The 20,308-nt window shown below is 41.1% G+C and overlaps 1 protein-coding gene across 3 annotated transcripts in view; it reads left to right on the forward strand.

The window, feature by feature from the left end:
- LOC308486976 (sodium-coupled monocarboxylate transporter 1-like) overlaps nucleotides 1–18,246 on the forward strand; it is a 29,675-nt gene extending 11,429 nt beyond the window's left edge. For all 3 annotated transcript variants that reach the window (XM_081024218.1, XM_081024219.1, XM_081024217.1), the window contains 11 exons: nucleotides 1,943–2,097; nucleotides 3,466–3,606; nucleotides 5,114–5,243; nucleotides 6,467–6,555; nucleotides 8,635–8,744; nucleotides 9,373–9,440; nucleotides 12,047–12,133; nucleotides 13,295–13,470; nucleotides 14,636–14,742; nucleotides 16,109–16,194; nucleotides 17,851–18,246. In XM_081024218.1, the coding sequence (XP_080880344.1) occupies nucleotides 1,943–2,097; nucleotides 3,466–3,606; nucleotides 5,114–5,243; nucleotides 6,467–6,555; nucleotides 8,635–8,744; nucleotides 9,373–9,440; nucleotides 12,047–12,133; nucleotides 13,295–13,470; nucleotides 14,636–14,742; nucleotides 16,109–16,194; nucleotides 17,851–18,216 (1,515 nt within the window). In that variant the 3' untranslated portion in view covers nucleotides 18,217–18,246. The remainder of the gene's footprint in view (nucleotides 1–1,942; nucleotides 2,098–3,465; nucleotides 3,607–5,113; nucleotides 5,244–6,466; nucleotides 6,556–8,634; nucleotides 8,745–9,372; nucleotides 9,441–12,046; nucleotides 12,134–13,294; nucleotides 13,471–14,635; nucleotides 14,743–16,108; nucleotides 16,195–17,850) is intronic.
- Nucleotides 18,247–20,308: the final 2,062 nt, after the last annotated feature.

The following is a 20,308-nucleotide window of genomic DNA, read 5'->3' on the forward strand; positions in this document are numbered from 1 at the left end:
CACGGAAGTACTCCTCCCCTCCCCGGGGCTACCTTTGTGCTGCCTTCTTAGATCTAAAGGCAGCCTTTGACAGCGTTCCTAGAAATATTCTTTGGGAGAAACTTGCGAAACAGGGCATCGATAGAAGACTCCTATGGCTTATAAGTCAGCTCCACGAAGGTACCCATGCCAGAGTGAGACTTACTCCTGCGGGCGACCTCACAAATTCGATACCAATAAACAAGGGAGTGCGCCAAGGATGTATACTGGCTCCCTGCCTATTCAACCTATTCATCAGCGACATGCGAGCACCCCTAGTCAACTCATCTCCAAGTACACACGCGCCTAGACTAGCGGATTACCGCTGTCCACTCCTTTTATATGCGGACGATGCGGTAATTCTATCTTATACACGTGTTGGACTAACCAGAGCTCTGAAGATCTTTGCCACGTATTGTCAGCTCAACCAATTAACCATCAACCATGTTAAATCTAAGATTCTGATCTTCACCAGAAGTCGGAGATTATACGAATGGAAGCTTGGCGGAGCAAAAATAGAGCAAGTCCTAAAATTTCAATACCTAGGAGTTATTTTTCAATACAATTTGGGGTGGAAAGCACAAATTCAACACCTACTTAATAAGGCCAAAACTCTGTCATATGCGCTCCTCCGATTTTTCTTTTCGGATGGAGCTTTGCATGTTCCCTCGGCCCTAAAGGTGTTCAAGGCAAAAGTGGTTACCGCGCTTGCCTATGCTGCCCAGCTCTGGGCCGTGATGACAGATCTTGCTCCTCTTGAGACTCTGCAAAACCAATTCCTACGTCGGATCCTAATGCTTCCCCTGTGCGTAAGTAACGCAGCCATGCGACTAAAATTGAAGATCGCATCCCTAGAAACCTGCCTGTGGAAGCAAGTCTTCAGTTATTGGTTATCATTGTGGCATAGATTACCAGACCATTACCTTGTCCAATGCTTATGGCGAGATGAATTCTCCAGCCTTTGGACTAGTAGAATTCATGCCAAACTCCTGAGTTACGGAATCTCTCCCTTAGATTCCCTAAAACTAGATCAAATCACTGCTCAAAGACTGATCCGCCAAAGACTGGATGACATCGATTTACAGCGAAATTATACGCTGGGGGGAGGTGTTTGTTCGCCCCAGAACATTGGTATTACTTTAACTTACTGCGTTCCATCATACCTCTCCTCCCTTTCGACTGTTGCCCATAGGCTGGCCTTCACCAAAGCGAGGTTTAACGTTTTTCCCTCCAATGTCCTGAGACATAGATTCTCAAAGGGCCAAGCCTCCGCCATGTGCGAATGTGATAAGGAGACGCCGGAGTCGCTTCAGCACATTATGTTCACTTGCCCCTTGTTCAACGGGCCACGGGCAAATTTGTTGGGATCAATCATGCAGAAACTAGAGGGTACCCCACCAAAATTCCACCTTGCCCAAATCTTGCAGGATAAGGATACCCATACGACCCTGAAAGTGGCTAGGTTTCTGGTCGCTGTCCTTACCCAAAAGCGTTGCCAAGGAGCACTACAAGCTAATTAAGGCGCAGTATGTCATTCCATCTCATAGTATTTTATTGTTACAGTGGTGTTTTAGCGGCTGTTTTTACCCACGTGCACAAGCTGTTATTTATGTCTTGTTTTTTTCTGTATGGGCCTATGGCCGTAATAAATATTATTATTATTATAATGTAGTTTGTCAAGGGAGCCATGGACTCAAAGGTTGAAAACCTCTGGCCTAGGAGACTGCCTGCAGCTTCGCTGCTATGGCTAGAAACTCTCTTTAAAATTTAAAGCTAAATTTAAAGTCAATGCTGTTAAAATTAGTGTGATTATTTAACTGAGCAAGGACACAGGAACTGGTGCATAAAAATTGAAGCAATTCTACAGAACTATAGGTAGAACTAAACCTCTTTACTACATACTGTATCTGCTCTTTCCAAATAGGGTGGCCTAAAAGCAGTAGTTTGGACAGATGTTTTCCAGTTTACGCTGATGATATGTGCGCTTCTGGCAGTGCTTATACGGGCTCTGATTATTAAAGGAGGAATTGGTCCTATTATAGATGATGCTGTCGATGGAGGAAGAATAACGAAATGGGAGTAAGTGTATTTTTGGTTAGGCTGCAATGTAATACCTTAGACATTGTTAAAAGTTTTGGTGTTTAGGTTTCAGTGAGTCAACAATGTTAGAAGTAGCATCCTTGATAAAATCTCATGAGCATGGATAAACTATAGGCAGTTGTATCCGGCTGAGCCATACTCAGATTAAACCCATTGAAATCAATGGACTTTAACTAACTTAGATTGGATCTACTTCAAATATGATTTATTTATTCATTTATATAAAAATATTAGACACTTCCATTTATTAAAAATATAAATATTTTATTAAAAATATGCAAGTACGGTAAACCTTAAAATACCATAAACAGTAAAAAATAATCATACTAATGACCAACTCATCTGGAAAAACTTCAAACAGCTGGGTGTCAACGCAGTGCTTCTCCAGATTTGCTTTTGCACTGCACTTTCCAGGAACGGATTTGCACTTTTCAAGTCCATGTGCAAGAAGTTCTTCTTTTGGTCCTGGTACTTTCCACAAGGAAACACACTGTTTACTGTTGAACTGTGCTTCCCCCCCTAAAAAAATATGTTTAGGGGTAGTTACCTACTCATATTGGAATACTGCCCCTCAATGAGGCCAAACTTAGATTCACAAAATGTTTAGGGGTATCCGTACCGCTGTGCCCCCCCCCCCCAGAAAAAAGCATTGCTGTTGAATTAGAACAAGTGGCAATTGGGTTTTCTGCAGATTGCCGTTTGTTCCACTTCAGTGATAAACGGTAAGTGTTTCTTGGGAAGGTGCTGGGACAAAACAAGAACCACTCGGACCTGAAAAGTGCAGACCTCCTTTTGGAAAGCGCAGTGCAAAAGGAAGTCTGGATGAGCTTTTAGTTGGCTACAACTCAATGAGTTGATAGTTTCACATAAAGTGAGCATGAGAGGTATACATACATAGATAAAAGGAAGTTTACTACCAATCTGAAACTCCTTGAATAAATATTTCCTAGTGTCAGTAGGGTGGTATGTTCTATGGGTGATATATCCTGTTAACCAACAATACTGCCATCCACCTTTAGGAAGACATCGGAAGGCAGCCACGTATAGGGCTGTTTTTAATGTTTGATGTCTTACTGTGTTTTAATTTGTTGGAAGCTGCCCAGAGTAGCTGGGGTAATCCAGTCAGATTGGTGGCATATAAATAATAATAATAATAATAATAATAATAATAATAATAAATTATAGTTTGGTACTGGGGGTGTCACCCAGGCACCCAGAGCGTAGACTGGGATGAAGAGGATTCTTTTTTGAAAAGTTCTAAAATCCCCCTTTTCTTTCACTAAACTCCTCAGATTTATTTGTATGTCAAAACCTATACTTTTAAAATACATATATTTTGTCTCTTAGCTTTGACCCAAACCCTCTGCGAAGGCATACATTCTGGACAGTAGTTGTTGGTGGTACTTTCAATTGGCTTAGCATATATGGAACCAATCACTGTCAAGTTCAACGATACCTTGCCTGCAGATCGCAACGTGAGGCAAAAAAGTAAGTCCATATATTGTACAGTCATACCTCATGTTACGTTTGCTTCAGGTTGAGCATTTTCAGGTTGCATTCTGCGGTGACCCAGAAGTAACGGAACGGGTTACTTCTGGGTTTCGCCGCATGTGCAGACGTGCAAAATAACGTCATGCGCAGAAGCAGCAAATCTCGACACACGCAGACGCGGGTTGTGTTCTCTTCAGGTTGCAAATGGGCCTCCAGAACGGATCCCGTTCGCAACCAGAGGTACCACTGTTGCAATTCACATATTCTGAAGTGCAGCAGTAGGAGGCTGACATGCTCCTGCCTGTAAGGATGGCTGACCTGTCTTTCAGCTAATGGGTTCCCCATGCAACATATTTTTGTGCATTAACTTCAGAGAAATATGATTTGTAGTTAGAAACTACCGTATATACTAGAGTATAAGCCGACCCAAATATAAGCCAAGGCATCTAATTTTAGCACAGAAAACTGGGAAAACCTACTGACTCGAGTGTAAGCCAGTCCACCACATCACAAGCCTGGTGGTGGTGGCAGCGGCGGTGGAAGAACAAGCAGCCCGAAAGGGCTCCTTTCAGGCCGCTCATCCCTCCGCCGCTGCCGCCCGCCTCACTTGATTATAAGCCGGGGGGGGGGGGGGCTTTTTCAGCACAAAAAATGTACTGAAAAAGTCAGCTTATACTCGAGTATATACGGTAATTTTCAAAAATTGGATCACCCATGCAGAATTGGAGCAATTGCTGAGTACTTTGCCATTTTGGAGAATCTGTTCTTTTTAAAGGGCATATTTCTTCTTACATTGCATATTTACCAAAAAAACATGTTGGTGAAAATAAGTTACCTAATTTATCTATTTTGCTAATATGATAAATTAATACTAGATATCAATATTTTGCTTATTTATTTATATGACAAAATTTATATACCACTTGATTGCAGTAAAACCCCTAGAAATATTATAATTATCAATAAGATAGTTAAGGACAATACATTTTGTAATAACTCAACAGAGATTAAAATATGCTATAAGCAGGAGCCAGAGAGTACAGCAAAGGCACCTGCCTGATATAAATAGACAGGGAGTTCCAAAGTATAGGAACTAAAAAAGTTCTCTGTATTCGAACTATGAAATGACTAGAATGTGGCACCTGTAACAATGCCAGATCTGTGCTTAGCAATAATTTGTAGTGTTGCCAATGCAGGAAACATCTTTCACATCAGAAAGAGAGTGCCATGAGTAGACCTATTCTCTGTGCAGCAAAGCTGTCCAAAAGCTTGGTGGTATACCCTGAAATTAAAAACTCCTTGCATTAATTCACAGGATTTCCCTTGCATCCGATGGCTTTTTATGAGGCATGATGTATCTAGATATGTGTTCTTACAATCTTCTGCTGCTCTTGGAGTCTGAGAACCTTGATACATTAATGTGGCAGTACTCCTCTATTTTAAAGTAATTTTGGCAAGAACAAAGCTTTGTTAGCTTTCTTCTCTAACTTTTTTTTTTAAACAGATCTCTGTATATAACTCTTGTGGGACTCTGCTTAATTCTGTGTTCTTCAATTGGATGTGGATTTGCAATGTACTCTATATACAAGGATTGTGACCCATGGACTGCCGGCTTTGTGTCAGCACCAGATCAGGTTTAGTTTACTACTGAGTGAAATACTTAAATATGAATTTGATCTACTCTGTGTGTATCTCCCATGGAACTATTTGAGTTTGGAGTAGGGCTGTTGGAAAGATAACATTATTAACATATTACGACAGATAGGAATAAAGGAAAGTGCTATTTTACTTGAAATAATGGACAGATATAATGAAATCAGGAAATAAGAATTTTATATTTATGCAGTTGTATAATTTTATTTTTTCTGCAACAAAAAAGTGTGGTGTATGAAAATAAACTGAAGCCACATATTTGAAAATAAATCTTTATTTTGAACTTAAATAATATCCGAACTTATAACAATACAGGAATGATACGTTAATTAGTTATAAAAGTATTTGTATACTGCTGCATCATAAAGAAATACAGTTTACAGCAATAAAAACAAATACAATAAAACCATAAAAGTTCAAAACAGTTCAAAACAGATCTCAATTAACCATTGTGGAAGGACACATGCTTAATTGCAGAATGGAAAAGTTTTCAGCAGATATTTAAAAATCGGCACAAAAGGCATCTGCTGATGTCTTTTGAGTCAAACTCATTGGATTCAGTGCAACAGTCAGAGGTAACATGAACATTTAGCTTTCCCCTGCCCTCTGTTGAAGTAGTGGAGCAGTTTAGGAGAGTCATAGGTTTGCAGCTTTTGTCTGCAACCTGGAGGTTCTCTTGCACATTTTTCCTTTTTGTGGCTCTGGCCAGGATGTTTCAGATTCTTTACATGCCTGTTTGGCATAGGAGGCAGCTGCTCACCTGCTCTTTATCTCTTCCTCACTTCTTTCAGCTGTGGATGATGACATCCCTTGGAAAATGGGTTTCTCGACCCACAAAGAAATCAAGTCAGTACTCACGGGTGGTCTGTAGGCCAGCCCCACAGAGATTTTCCAGTGCCAAGGCTCACACTCACAAGCTCACACTCTACATCCCAACATAAGCTCCCTCATGACATAAGCACTGGGCACCAAGCCCTGTGCATGCCAGCTGTAGCGAGTACCCAATATGCCAAGATGCCTCACACATCAGAAGATCAAAGCATATTTCTCTTCACAGCCACGGCCTCCGTTGGAGAGCTACAGTTTAAATGGAACATAGTATGACATGACTAAAATGTTTAAAGTTCTATTATTCAGACACAGGTTATATATTTAAATGACAGCAAAAAATTAAAACCTCAATTTTGGGGGGATTTTTTTTTAGATCATGCCATATCTTGTGATGGATATTTTGGGAGACTTTCCGGGACTTCCGGGACTTTTTGTGGCTGGGACCTTCAGTGGAACATTAAGGTAAATTTGCAAATTGCCATCCTAGATCTAGATTCTGGAAAGTAAGTGATTAGTTCTAGCCCATCTTTTTATGCTAAAACTGTGACTCTCAGGACAAATGACAAGCTATGTTAAGCACATGGTGTATTTTTGCAGTCACTATTGTTTTAACATTAAATTACCGCTGTGAGTGGCACAGGCAAAATTAGAAGTTAAAGCTACTACTTGGAGTTAAAAATGCATAGATGTTGAAGTGAGTTTTAATCCGTTTTGAATCTATTGCTATTTTAACTTATTGAAAGTTCAAATTATTGTTGCATTTTTTTTTCATATTGCTACTGTTTTATCTTCTTTGTAAACTACTTTGAGGTTGTTGGTTTTTTAAAAATCAAGCGGTGTATAAATTTAATGAAATAAATAGATAAATAAAATGCAACACCAAACCTTACATTAACATAATATAATGCACATTTTGGCCCTCAATCATCTGTTGTTGTATCATGCGGAAGCTTCATGATAGGTTACTCTGATTTATCACAACCATAATGTTTCACAAGAAAAGAAGGGAAATCAGCAGGATGCTAGGAATGCTTCAAAGGCTAGTTAACACCACAGGCGTTGTTAACATTATTAGAAACTGTATGATGTTAAAACATGGGGAGCATGCAGATATTATCAAGGGTAATAGGATGTGAAAGAAGGAGATTTAAACCCCTACAGACTTAAAGTCCATAAAAATTGCCCTTTTGGTTCAGCAGTTAGCATTAGGAAAAAACTCCCATTGGAAGCAAAGGGACTCTTTGCTTTAAATGCTAATTGCTATGTTGCGGAAGCTGACATTTAGGAATTTACACCTGCAAGGATGCCTTAAACCTTATCTTCCCCATGTACTGCTAACTTTGAGAACAAGTGCATGCTGGGCCTGTTAACATTTATTCTGATCCAGTGTACCCTCACCAATTATTTTTTTAAACTGTGGGCATTACCCAGGAACCAGAGCAATTCTGTAGTTTCTGGTGAAATACTGTATTTTGGTATTTTTTCTCTCAAGCTTCAATGTAACTTAAGCACTGTGTCCTTATTCAAGCTGTGTTGAATTCTAAGTGTGTACATCTGAGAAGGCTTCCCTTTCACCTGGAATTTTGGAGACAAGGTGGGGATATTAACCAGGCAATTCCGTCAGGTGAAGACATCACTCCGCCCTCTGGTACAGTGGGTAACTTCAGTACACATCTCATAGTGCTGATGTGTACAGTGATAGGCAAATTAGCCTTGAAACACAACTGCGTATTATGTCAGAAATGCGTGCACAGTCTTAAATTTAAAAAGAAAATATGAGTTCCAACTTATTATAAGTTCCAACATTGAGTGGGGAACTTGGTATAACCTCATAGGAGCTGTGGTGCCAGTGGCACTACAGTGGAGATACCAGCTCTATAGCTTGGAAAAAATGTTTTCCACACTTGATGTCATTTTCCATGGAATGCTAATACAGATGATAAATTTACCAAGTGGTTAATGTAGGAAAGTCATTCCACTTACCGACTCTAAACTTTTAACTAGCATTAGAATCGTGGCAGAAGGGGGTAGAATCTCACCATGGTTTTGTCAATACACTGAGGTCCAGCGCCGAGGGCCTTCTGGCGGTTCCCTCACTGCAAGATGTGAGGTTACAGGGAACCAGGCAGAGGGCCTTCTTGGTGGTGGTGCCCGCCCTGTGGAACGCCCTCCCATCAGATGTCAAGGAAATAAACAACTATCTGACTTTTAGAAGACATCTGAACTGTTTAGGAATTTTTAAAATATTTAATGTTTTATTCTGTTTTTAATCTGTTGGGAGCTGCCCAGAGTGGCTAGGGAAACCCAGCCGGATGGGCGGGGTATAAATAATCTATTATTATTCTTATAAATGACTAAACAAATTTGTGATGAAAACCCCTTACTGCTTTGTTAGTTGGTCATCTGTATTAAAACTCTGTTTCTGCAGCTCCTCAAATTAGTTTAATTCCCTTGATTCAGTTTTTAATATTTTTGAACTATTGAAATATTTTAAATATTTGTCCGTAAAGATGCAAAATATTTTAATTTTACACTCCTTAGTACATTGTCTTCCAGCATCAATGCGTTAGCTGTTGTAACTGTAGAAGATCTTATTAAACCTAATTTCAAAGTCTCTGAAACAAACTTGGCATGGATTTCCGTTGGAACTAGTAAGTTTACATGTGACATCTTCTTTCTTTAAAAAACAACTCTGTATCCTCCTCCCCTGCTAATAACAAAATACAACTGAGTTATACTAGAAAAGATATGGGGTAAGGTTAGAACAGGTGTAGGTCCAACAACAACTGGGAGGCCACCATTTTCCTCTGGCAGAGCTGGGATTTGAGCTAGGTGTCCCAGATCCAAGTCCAACTCTAGTTGCTGAACCATTCTGGCTTTAGGCCATAACTGATTTTAGGCAAGAGTAACATGGCAATTTCAAATTTATTAGGAAGATGTTGCACAAGGGAGTTTCTTACTCTAGTCATAAATGATACTCAGCTAAACATGCATAGTAAGCTTTTTTTAGCCATGCAAATAGGGTGTAACAGAAATTTCATGTGCTAATTGTATTATGTTTAAACCAATATCTATCATTTAAGGCTCTTGGAAAATTATTTTCATATTAGTCCTCTTTTAAGGGGGGGGGGGGAGGAAATGGCAGTTTATTGGTTTGAGCATTCTTCAGAGTAAATCCTATTAGCCACATGTGATTTTATAATTGGCAAACAGAGAAACTTTAAAGTCAGTTGCATAATTAAGTTGTCCTATAAACGTTTTATGCATTTATCCAACTAGAGGTGCTGTATGGTTCAGTGTGCCTTTCCATGGCTGGAGTGGCATCTGTTATGTCTAGTTTTTTACAGGTAGGTGTAATTTAACTGCTATTTTAAGTCTCATCCTTCTTAAAATAAGTTGCTGTATTGTTGTGTGCACTTCCAAAAGGTTAATTTTCATAATTTAGCGCTCTGCTGGCAGCTTCAGTGACTACCATCATCCATCTTCCCAAAGGCACTCTGGGAAGGAAGAATGGTGGTGACACAAGCTCTCGTCCTGAGCTGCCAAAGGTACCAGCAGAGTTACTGGTTTTCAAAAAGTAAATGAAAGGGAAGAAAAGGGAAGGAGCAATTCCTCTCCTAGAAAGTCGCAAACTGCTTGGACTGCTCCAATTTGCCGACAAGACCCTGTGCAGTCAGGTGAGCTCTAAAGCAGAGTGAAAGGAGACCATCCCTAGCTTGCTTTAGTAATTATGTGGGCTTGGGAAATGAAACTCTAACCTGGCTATGTTGAGTGAAACTGTCATTGAAAAAGTAATAGATTTAAATGCAGTATGCCAAGAAATTTGATTTACTCTTTTTCCTATGCTCAAGTAGATTGTCCCTGGTATTCTTATACTGTACTGTCTATTGGTGTGTTGTTTTTTAAAGTACTTGCTCTAGTAGGGATGCAGTTAATACCATTGGGGTTTTTATTCACCAGTGCATGAAGTTTGTTAGAATGGAGTGGGATGCCATTCCCCTTGTTCAAACAGACCTAAAACAAGCTTTTAAACATATATAATTGATGCTGATTCAGTTTGAAACAAAACTATTGCACTTCCCTTTGTCCTGCAATGATTCCCAAAGTAAAAATCACATATAACCAGAGGGAGGCAGGAATGCTTTCAATATCCTTCAGTCTATCTGCTCCCATTTAGTTTGGAGAAAGGTCCTGAAACTATTGACTTTTCCCAGGTTTACCAGCATTCTGTCTAGATAGCAGGGTGCTAGTTTACCTCCCTAAGAAGTTATTATTTCAGATTGAAATGTATTCTTGGTCCTTTCTGATTCCATGCTGTGGGAGTGGTGAGAGAAGTGCACAGATCTTTAATTGGATCAGGTTGTCCTGGTCCACTACATAAAACAAAACATGCAACACAAACATATGTTGTGCTGCCAGGCAGATGGGAAGAAGGGACAGCTAACCCACCTTTGCAGGACATGCCCAATTGTACTTGAAGTGACTCAGAGATAAGTCTTTGCTACCACTTTGATGGCTCAAAAGTACAATTTGGGGGGGGGGGGGAAGGCTCTAGGGTAGGAGATTCTCTGAAGGTCCCCAGCCATCTATGCCCATTCCGACAGGAAGCAAAGACTTCCTTTAATTTGTGTCAGGGTTGAGATCCCTGATGGCAAAGGAAGGTAAAGGTATATGATGCTCATGGACCTACGCCAAAGGGATTGAAGCAACTTGAATCATTACCATTCACCTCATAAACCTTATTACAAGGATCACAAGATGTACAGGCATAGGAGCCATTCCTGTAGTTGCTGTAGAGATGAACACCATGGGGGTTGCCAATGCAATGACCAGGGGTAACAGTGTGCCCACCAATACACCCAATGAAGATCTTAGGAAATTATTCTCAATTACTCAGTGGGTCCAACTTTTCCCACACCAAACTATGTCCATCCTTGACAAGGACCAATCATGCCTGACCCCTGCAGATCTCCCATAGATGCTCTAGTGGTGTTCACAATAATCTTTGTGGTTTAGTGGCACACCCTCCAGGGGATATTGTTTTGCCCTTGTTTCAGTGTGAGCTGGATCAACCTGGGTTTCAACAAATGAAGCAGACACTAGAAAGTCTCCTTTCTAGAATGGAATTTACATTAAAATGTTTTGCTGAGAGTCTGAGGGATTTCGTTGTTGAAGTAGGCAGGCTAGCTCCTTGGTAAGGGCCTTATGTGTGGGTCTTTAGTATAGGAAAGGAGGCTGCTTTGTGCCAGAGGCCAAGTGGGCCTCACCTGGCTGGTAGTGAGAATGACAGTAGGCAGAGTGGTGTGTGAGAGCTGGAAGCAAAGAGTGAGAGCCATGCTTGATTTCTGTTTGAATCCAAGGCTGTGGCTATGAGAGAAGCCAGACCTTCTGGGATGAAAATGCTATGAGCCCCTCCATTGTAGGCGCAGGTTGTGTATATTTGGAAATAAACCATATCGTAAAGACAGTACAGGTTCCACTGCCCCTCATTCCAAGGAAACCAAAGCCTGAGTATATGCCTGGAACCTCTGAAATCTCTCACCGCTTAGAGATTGGGGTGATGCACCATTATTCTTTCTCATTAGGTTCACGGAGCTATGGTAATGGTTAACAGGGCACTGAATATAGTGCAACATGGGACATCTGCCACAATATCATTTGAGGGCTGCTTCTCTCTGGTTAAATCCATCCAATAATATTGGTGTATGTTCACACATTTATGAAACATTTTATTGGCCTCAGTTTGTTCAGAGGATTCTCCCTCAGCAAGTACTCATGAAGTGTTTCGGCCTGCCATATACAAGTATTGCTACATTTTACCTTGAAAAATTTCCTCCTGCATCCCTAGCAGAAAATGGGTATTTTTATTTAGGTAAATTTCTATTCTGGAGAAAAAGAATAAGTAATGCTTCCTGTACTTACCAGAGGTTGTTCTTTTTCCTCCCTTCCTCAGGCGGCATTCAGTCTTTTTGGAATAGTTGGCGGCCCTCTTTTGGGGATATTTTTATTGGGCATCCTCATGCCTTTTGCAAATTCTAAAGTAAGTACTTGTCTTTCATCCTACTCTCCCTAAATGGAGCGGGGTATGGAGTGGTGATCACCTTTCATATTTTAGCATTTCAGAGAGTTCCTTGCGTCATTACCAAGCATCTTCACGCACAGAGTGAAACAGACTCTTTGTTCAGACAAGACTTAATTCTATGCCATGGTTTAGCACTCTGTCAACAAGCAATTGGGAGCCCAGCACTCACCCACTTTCTCTCAACGCCTTGTGTGTGGTCCTGCCCTGCCATTTACCCTGGTTGGATGCAATCCATAATTCGCCATTTCATTGGAAGCAGCAAACTATGGCTCCCTTCTTCTAGGATAAGCAGGCAGAAACCACATATACACTAGGGAAGGGGAAAGTGTTAGCCTAGAGTCCTGACTACAGTGGTTTGGTTATATCTCAACCACCCTGAAATATAAAAGGCAAAGTGCTACAATGAATTTAATCTAAAAAACATTTTCCATTGTAGAAAACTTCAAATAAACTGTACTGATAACTCTGCACAAGGAGCAGTCCTTTAGTTATTACATCTTAAAGGCCTTTACGATCAATTTTAAGAACTGCAGCGTAGATCCAAGGTTGAAGTAACACAAATAAGCTCAAGTGAAAACACATGTTCTGGAAGCACTTGTTACCAATAGTACTTTAATTTCAGTATAAAAGTAGAGTGCATTCTACTACTGGGAACTTGAAAAATAAGCCAGTTTGAACTCTTAGTTATTCTTGAAAAGAGTTCTCCAGGAAAAAAATGTTTGGAGAAAAGCAAATGCCTTGTTGTCTATTAACTTTGGTTAATAGAATTTATTTTCAATATGATGTTGCTATCTTAGCTTCAACTTCTTCACTAAGTTACAGGTAGGCTTCCTGATGCAGAGTCCCATATACACAGAAATAGGCACACAGAATTTCTCTGCAGTTGCTTGTGGGTCTGCTTTCTCCATTGTAACAAATGGCAAACTGCAACAGAGCGCTGGGTTGAGGGCAAGGACTTTTAAAAAATGGTGCCCTAAAAGTAGCCTATAAGACTTGTTTAATATTGGGTAGGAGGCATTAATTTCCTTTAAAGAACTGAACCCAGGGCCTTTTGGTTTTTACATGATTTTTCTATATTGTTATTGTTTAGCTTTCATTGTGTGTAACTTTGTTTCTTAGGGTGCATTTTCAGGTCTACTTTGTGGGTTTATTATTGTTTTGTGGATTGGATTTGGGTCTCGGAGGCACCCTGCCCCTCCACACAGAACATTGCCATTGCCCCTTTCAGTTAGAAACTGTACAAAATACAATACTACACAGTTAACTACTACTCTCCATCCTACAACTTCTGCAAGGTATGTACAAGAAGTCAGTGACAAATTTGATACGACTGAATGTTTCATATTGTTTGGCTTTTTTATAGTACAGTGGTGCCTCGCAAGACGAAAAGAATCTGTTCTGTGAGTCTCTTCGTCTAGCGGTTTTTTCGTCTTGCGAAGCAAGCCCATTGACGGATTAGCGCTATTAGCGGCTTTTAGCGGCTTATCAGCTTATCGGATAAGCAGATAAGCGGCTTAACGGCTTAGAAAAAGGGGGGGAAGGGGAAAAAAACCACAGGAACTCGCAAGACATTTTCGTCTTGCGAAGCAAGCCCATAGGAGCTTCGTTTTGCGAAGCACCTCCAAAACGGAAAACTCTTTCGTCTAGCGAGTTTTCCGTCTTGCGAGGCATTCGTCTTGCGGGGCACCACTGTACAGTATAGTATAGTATAGTATAGTATAGTATAGTATAGTATAGTATGTTTTCGTACATTCTTTTAACTTCATTTTTTATTGACCTTTACTATGTTATTGTTGGTCCTCTTAGGATTCTTTTTGGCACAAACATTATTATGTATGTGCTCCTATATAAATTGAAATATATACAGTAAGGCAAATCTGGTAACTTTAATGATGGATGCTTTACTTATCATTCAGTTTCTTAAAAAGTAAACAAAGTATCATTAATACAGCGATCTGTATGCCTGAACATCAAAGAGGTGTGTTGGTTACCTACCCACAGAACAGAAAACTATTTCATAATCCTCCCTATGTCTTTAGGATTGCATACCAACTGCAATTCTGTGTATGTCTGCTCAGAACTAAGTCCTATTGAATTCAATGGGACTTACTCTCCGGAGGTTTGTACAGCCTTTAGCAGTTTAAATTATAGTGGGTAGGATTCAACTAATGAGTCCCAACAGTGGACACCCTGTGCAAGGACACTGGCTTGAGCTGTGGGCTTTCCCCCCTCTCCTCTACCTGCATTGTACAAACTAGCTCAGGGGGACAATCAGGAGAGCCCCTGGAACAGCACGTGGGGGCAGGAAAGGGAAACCATTCCAGCTGGCAAGCCAAAATGCTTGCCCTGGCAGAACAATAATCTTAGCACAATGTTGACTTCCTCTCAGTGTGTTTGTGGATAGTATTATTGCATAATTCTATGAAATTAATATTAAATCTTTTATTTGTTTAATTACAGACCTGGCAAAAAAGATTACTGGTGGTTCTCACTGTCATATCTCTACTTCAACCCATTAGGAACTTTGATCACATTTACTGTGGGATCAATTATGAGTTTAGTAACAGGTACCTTTTTCTGGTTTTGACATAAGCATCAAAATTTGTGTCTGCAGTTCTTTCTGATTTGTTGCTATATGTATTTGAGGTATAACACATGCTTCCTTAGTCTGTCTATCATTTCCCCCATAAATGTAGGTCTTCATTGAGCAGCTATGTCCATACTAACAAACGATATGTGCTCAATTTGTATCGGCCCTTTTCTATAGAAATGATTGGCCCTGGAAGAAGTGTAGTCGTGCACAACTAATTATATGCAGAATCTAGAGGTCCCAGATGGCCATCCACATTAGTGGGTGCATCCAAGCATTCTGTCTTGGGTGTTGGAGGTCTCTATGTGAGTTTAGTGTGCCCTATCACTAAGAGGCAGGGAACTCAGTATCTTCAAAGAAAGTGCTCAGCTGAGGCCTCAGTTTGTTTCCCGCCTCCACTTGGAAGCAGACTACTTGAACACTGCTGTCCTCCGCATTCTTCTACTCAGGCCTGTACCTTTCTTTCTCATTGTCTCTATTAATTCTGCAGCCATTTTCTTCTGTCCTCCTACGTCTCTGCTCAGATCTTTGTCTCTGGGGGAGGGAGGAATGCCTCTTTTCTTTCTCTCCTCAGATCTTGTTTCTCTGAAGAGGAAAAGAAAATGAACAACCCTTTCTCGGCCTCTCTCACCAGCCATTTTCTCCCTCTTCTGGTTCCTGAGAAAAACTAGGATTGGGAAAGCATTTTAGAAGCAGACCACTGTGCTCTCCTTGCATGTGTGTGTGCTCCACTGAGAGACGCCACACAAAGAGCTTTGTGGTAGCTGCATCCCTAACCTTATTCCCTGAGAGAGCAGTATCAAAATTGGTCACAGATTGCTCTTTGGAACACTGTGGAGCCAGATCTGCTCAAAGCAGCTGGGAACTCAGCACCCAATCTCCTGCACCTTCGGCAGCAGGTGGTGATGCAGAGTCAGCCCAAAGTAGAATCTGCCACATCCCTGCCCTCTTGTTTCATCAGCAGACTAGGAATAGCATTTTCTCTCTATTACCTCATCTCCTCTGCCTCTTTTCTTTTTGCTGATACAGAACCATCAGCCAGCTACCTTCCTCCCTGTGTCCTGAGAAAGGACTAGGGTGAAGGTCTTTCCTTGGAGCAATACATTCTGGGTGAGTGGCTGGGAAGTCACCTGCGCTGCTGCCATTTTGCCAACAACGCCCATCATCCTTGGCCATGCTTACTCAGGCTGAAGGATGCTAAAATTCATCAATGTCTGGAGGACCAAAGGTTCCCCACACCTGGGCTAGGAGTGTACATGATCAGGTTATATCAGTACCTGAACTGCACTAGTCTTAATAAAAAGTATTGAGAGAGATCATGTTGTTAATAAACTATCTTCTAGGGGGATTAGACCAACATGTGGAAAGCAAACTTATGTATGGCAAAGAGGACATAATGGCCAACTTCAGGTATTGGAAAAATAAATGGGTAAGTAAGGTTTTAAGTTCTCATATGTATTTCATAGGCAGATAGCTTATCCTTGCTTCGCCACTTCTCCAAGGAAAACCTGCAATTTAGTGCTGAATCAGAGTGGATGGCAGTCAGATTTTCCATTAATTGCCATTTGTTGCCAAAGAGGTTTTCCAGGGAAAAGCAGCAAAGGCACCGGTGCCTAGAAAGCATGGGACCAGCAGAAGTGTGGACAACCCTAGGGTCTATCCATCTTAACTATGCTGTATGCTTATTTAAATTCACAACCTAATCTCAGACATTCTATGCAAGCATGCATACACTAGGAGCACAAAGGTTCCTTGTGGAGTACCAGTTCCAACTAAAGATCTTCCTGTCACCTCATCACCCTTGGTGGGACTTCCTTGCCCTTCTCCAAGGCCTGGGTACATAGGATTCAACAGCAGGTGTCAAATGTGTAGGGTGTAAGGGTTTTGAACATGTGCAAGATCTAGTTCAGAAAGTAATCCAACCAGAGATTTCTCAGTAAATTTAGCCATTGTGGAATAAGAAGAGATCCTCTTGTAAATCAGAAACTGGTTCAAGTAACAGGAAGCAGAAAGTAGGCATAAATGGACAGTTATTCCAATGGAGGGATGTAGAAAGCAGAATCCTCTAAGGACTTGTGTTGGGACCTGTTTTTTAACTTGTTCATAAATGGTCTAGAGCAATGTTCCCCAAACTTGGGTCTCCAGTTGCCCAAGAATGAGACCTTGAGGTAATAGCTCAATGAAGAGGTTGAACCAGTGTGCAGCAGCTGTGAAAAAGGCAAATTCCATGCTAGGGAGCATTAGAAAAGAAAATGAAACTGCCCACATCATAATGCCAGTGTATCAATCTATGGTGCAACTGCATTTGGAATAATGTGTACTGTTGTGGTTGCCTCATGTCAGAAAGGATATTGTAGAGTTGGAAGAGCTTCAGAAAAGGGGTGACTGAAATGATCAAGGAAAGTGGAGTGACTCCCCTGTGACTAAAGGTTGCAGGATGGGGTGGTGGTGTTTAGAGAAAAGGCAAATAAGAGGTGACATGATAAAGATGTATAAAAAAGTTTCTTCTCTCATAACACTAGAACTTCATTGGCCTCAATTAAGCTGAATGTTTAAAGATTAAGGATAGAGCAAAGAAATGTTTTCTTCATTCAGCATAAACTATATGGTAGTGATAACTACCAACCTCAGTGGATTTAAGAGAGGATCCATACAATTTCATGGATAAGGCCACCAGTGTCTACTAATCCTGATGTACATGTTCTACCTCCACTGTTTGAGGTTATGGTTCTGAATACCATCTGCTGGAAATGGCAGGAGGGGATAATGCTATTCCACCGAAATCCTGTTTGTGTGCTTTCCATAGACATCTGATTGGCTGTTGTGAGAGCAGGCCCAATCCAGCAGGCTCTTCTTATTTTCTCACACACTGCATTTACTGGAGCAGGATCATGCATTTCAACCACAGCTTTTACACCTAATCCCATTGAAACTAGTAATGTGATTCTATTTTTTGTGAAACTTTAATAAATATTAAAAAAAGAAAGAAAAAGAAACTAGTGCTCTTAAGCGTAGTTGGCACTGGACTTTGCAAGAGAACTAGAATTTTCTTATATATATGAAATTCTGACTGTTTCAATTATAGGTACAGCTGTCCAATAGGCTTCGTCCAACAGTGCAGCCAGTGGCCTGTGGCCAATTACCGTCTACAACTGGTGCTGTAGAAGATACCCTACCTTTGGAAGATAACAGAGAAAGAAAGAGCACCCTACTTTTGGAAGGGGGGAAGAGCAATCTACTTTTGGAACCGAAGAGCACCCAACTTTTGGAAGGGAAGAGCAATCTACTTTTGGAACCGAAGAGCAACCTAGTTTTGAAAGGGAAGAGCGGCCTACTTTTGGAAGGGAAGAGCAACCAAATTTTGAAAGGGAAAAGCGGCCTACTTTTGGAAGGGAAGAGCAACCAACTTTTGAAAGGGAAGAGCGGCCTACTTCAAAAGCATCTCAAGTGAAAAATAAAAATGAGCATGCAGTACAAAGTCCAGCTGTGTTGGTTTTATTAATTCTAATTAAAAATGGAAACTCTGGGTCCCCCTCCCAGTAAATCAATGTTGAAACAGTCAGTTTGGTAACCAAAGTTCAAGCAAACTTGCTTGTTTTTTGTGTGAACGTGAGCATGTGGCAAAGCAACAATTCAGTAAAAACTGTGAATCAAAATTAGTCTCACAGTCTTAACCACCATGTTTCCCATGTAATGTCTTGTTTGGCCCTGACAAATAGCAGTTGGACCCCTGCCCCTAAAAAACCACGATTTGAACTGGTTGCAAAAATCACACTTAGGCTCCATGAAACCTCTAAGGAAAAAGAAAGAGATCAGCTATTAGGAAGGGCTTCATATCTTATTTTTACTATATAATGCTTGGACACTTGACTGCAAAACTAAACACACTTGCTTATTAGGAAGCCCCATTGAACCTAATGGAACGTATTCCTCAGTAAACAAGCTTAGGAGTGCACTAATACTATTAAGAAGGTACTTATCTCAGGGAACTAAGATAAGAAATAGAGAGCTAGGGATGTAGTTCACTGTTTTATATTTGTCTATTGATTGCTGCTGGGCAGGGTCATTAGCATACAGAGGGCATTGTGCGCCTGTCCCTGCCATCTGACGTCCAGCTTCATTTCTCTGTTTTACTGGAATCGGCAGAGGCAATGACTTTTTCAGCTGGTGCCTTGGTGCAGTTGTGGACGAACAAAATAGATACTGATAACATTGATACCTTGCAGTTGAGCAGTTTCCAGGACTGGGAATCAGGGAGTGTACCAATTTTGGAGACAATCACAGACTCTTTAAAGAAACAGGTACATAGCTTGGAGTGCTCCTAAAGCCATCTCTGTGACTGGAGGCTCGGGTAACCTCTGTGTTGAATATCGGCAAGAATGATTTCAGTAGGAAGTGGAACCGAGCACTGTAATAAGAGGAAATGAAACAATCTAGTGGACTCAAAGCCCAGTTTCTGTACCTTTCTGGATCAGCTTCAAAGCAAATTCCAGAATGGATTATATCAAGGAAGGTATCCTTCCTTGGCAGCCTTGCTTTTTCTTACAGCCTAGTATAGCCCTGCCAGTACTCCCAAACATGCAGCTGGTAAATTTATGAGACCAGTTGACATTATACAACTATTTTGGCTGCTTTAATCATATTAAAACTTGATTAGTGGATTCATCTCCAGAGGGGCATCCAATTATAATCTGGATGGATTGCATTGCCTAAGCTATGCATTGTACACATGACTTTCAACATCACCTTTGTTGGCGTAATCTATTTTGACATCTTTTCTGATGCTTCTAGGCTCCCTGATTTGCTTTCAAAGCTGAAGCAATTCAGGCAGTACCAGAGCAGAGTGTCTCCCAGGCCTTTGTAGCTAGCAGAAGTCAGCTACTCCATCTCCACAGCTCTCCCTCACTAGTCAGACAGCTCTTGAACAATCCTGAGTCTGGGCAGCACTGGGTTCTTAGGAGCAGAGGCCAAGTATCGCTCAATAATGACTACACTGTTACTAACAAGCCTCCCACTCCTCCACTTCAGGGTGTCCACAGCTTGTTTCCTTGAAATATAGTCCCCCATATAAATGACTGCTGGAACCACTAAGATCAGGCATAGGCAAACTCAGCCCTCCAGATGTTTTGGGACTACAACTCCCATCATCCCTGGCCACGGGTCCTGTTAGCTAGGGATGATGGGAGTTTTAGTCCCAAAACATCTGGAGGGCCGAGTTTGCCTATGCCTGACTTAGATCCTCAGAGGAAACCCTATTGGTGGCACTATATCTTACAGATTCCTATAGGGTCATGTGACCTGCAAGGTTGCATTTTACATGGTTGCCCCTGTACACTTCCCGCTGTGATTTTCTCTGCAAGAGAAAAACCAGGAAGATTTTGACTGGGAGAGTATTCCAGAACCATGGCAGCGCTGCAAGGCTCCTGTAACTTGCGCTCACTCACCAAATATCTTGAAACTGCACCAAGAGGAAGGTCTTCGACGATCTTAATTCTCAAGCAGGCCTATATGGGAGCAAACAGTCTCAAAGGTGACCTGATCCA

This window comes from Podarcis pityusensis, assembly GCF_964106645.2.
Source record: "Podarcis pityusensis genome assembly, chromosome: 10".
Taxonomy (NCBI): domain Eukaryota; kingdom Metazoa; phylum Chordata; class Lepidosauria; order Squamata; family Lacertidae; genus Podarcis; species Podarcis pityusensis.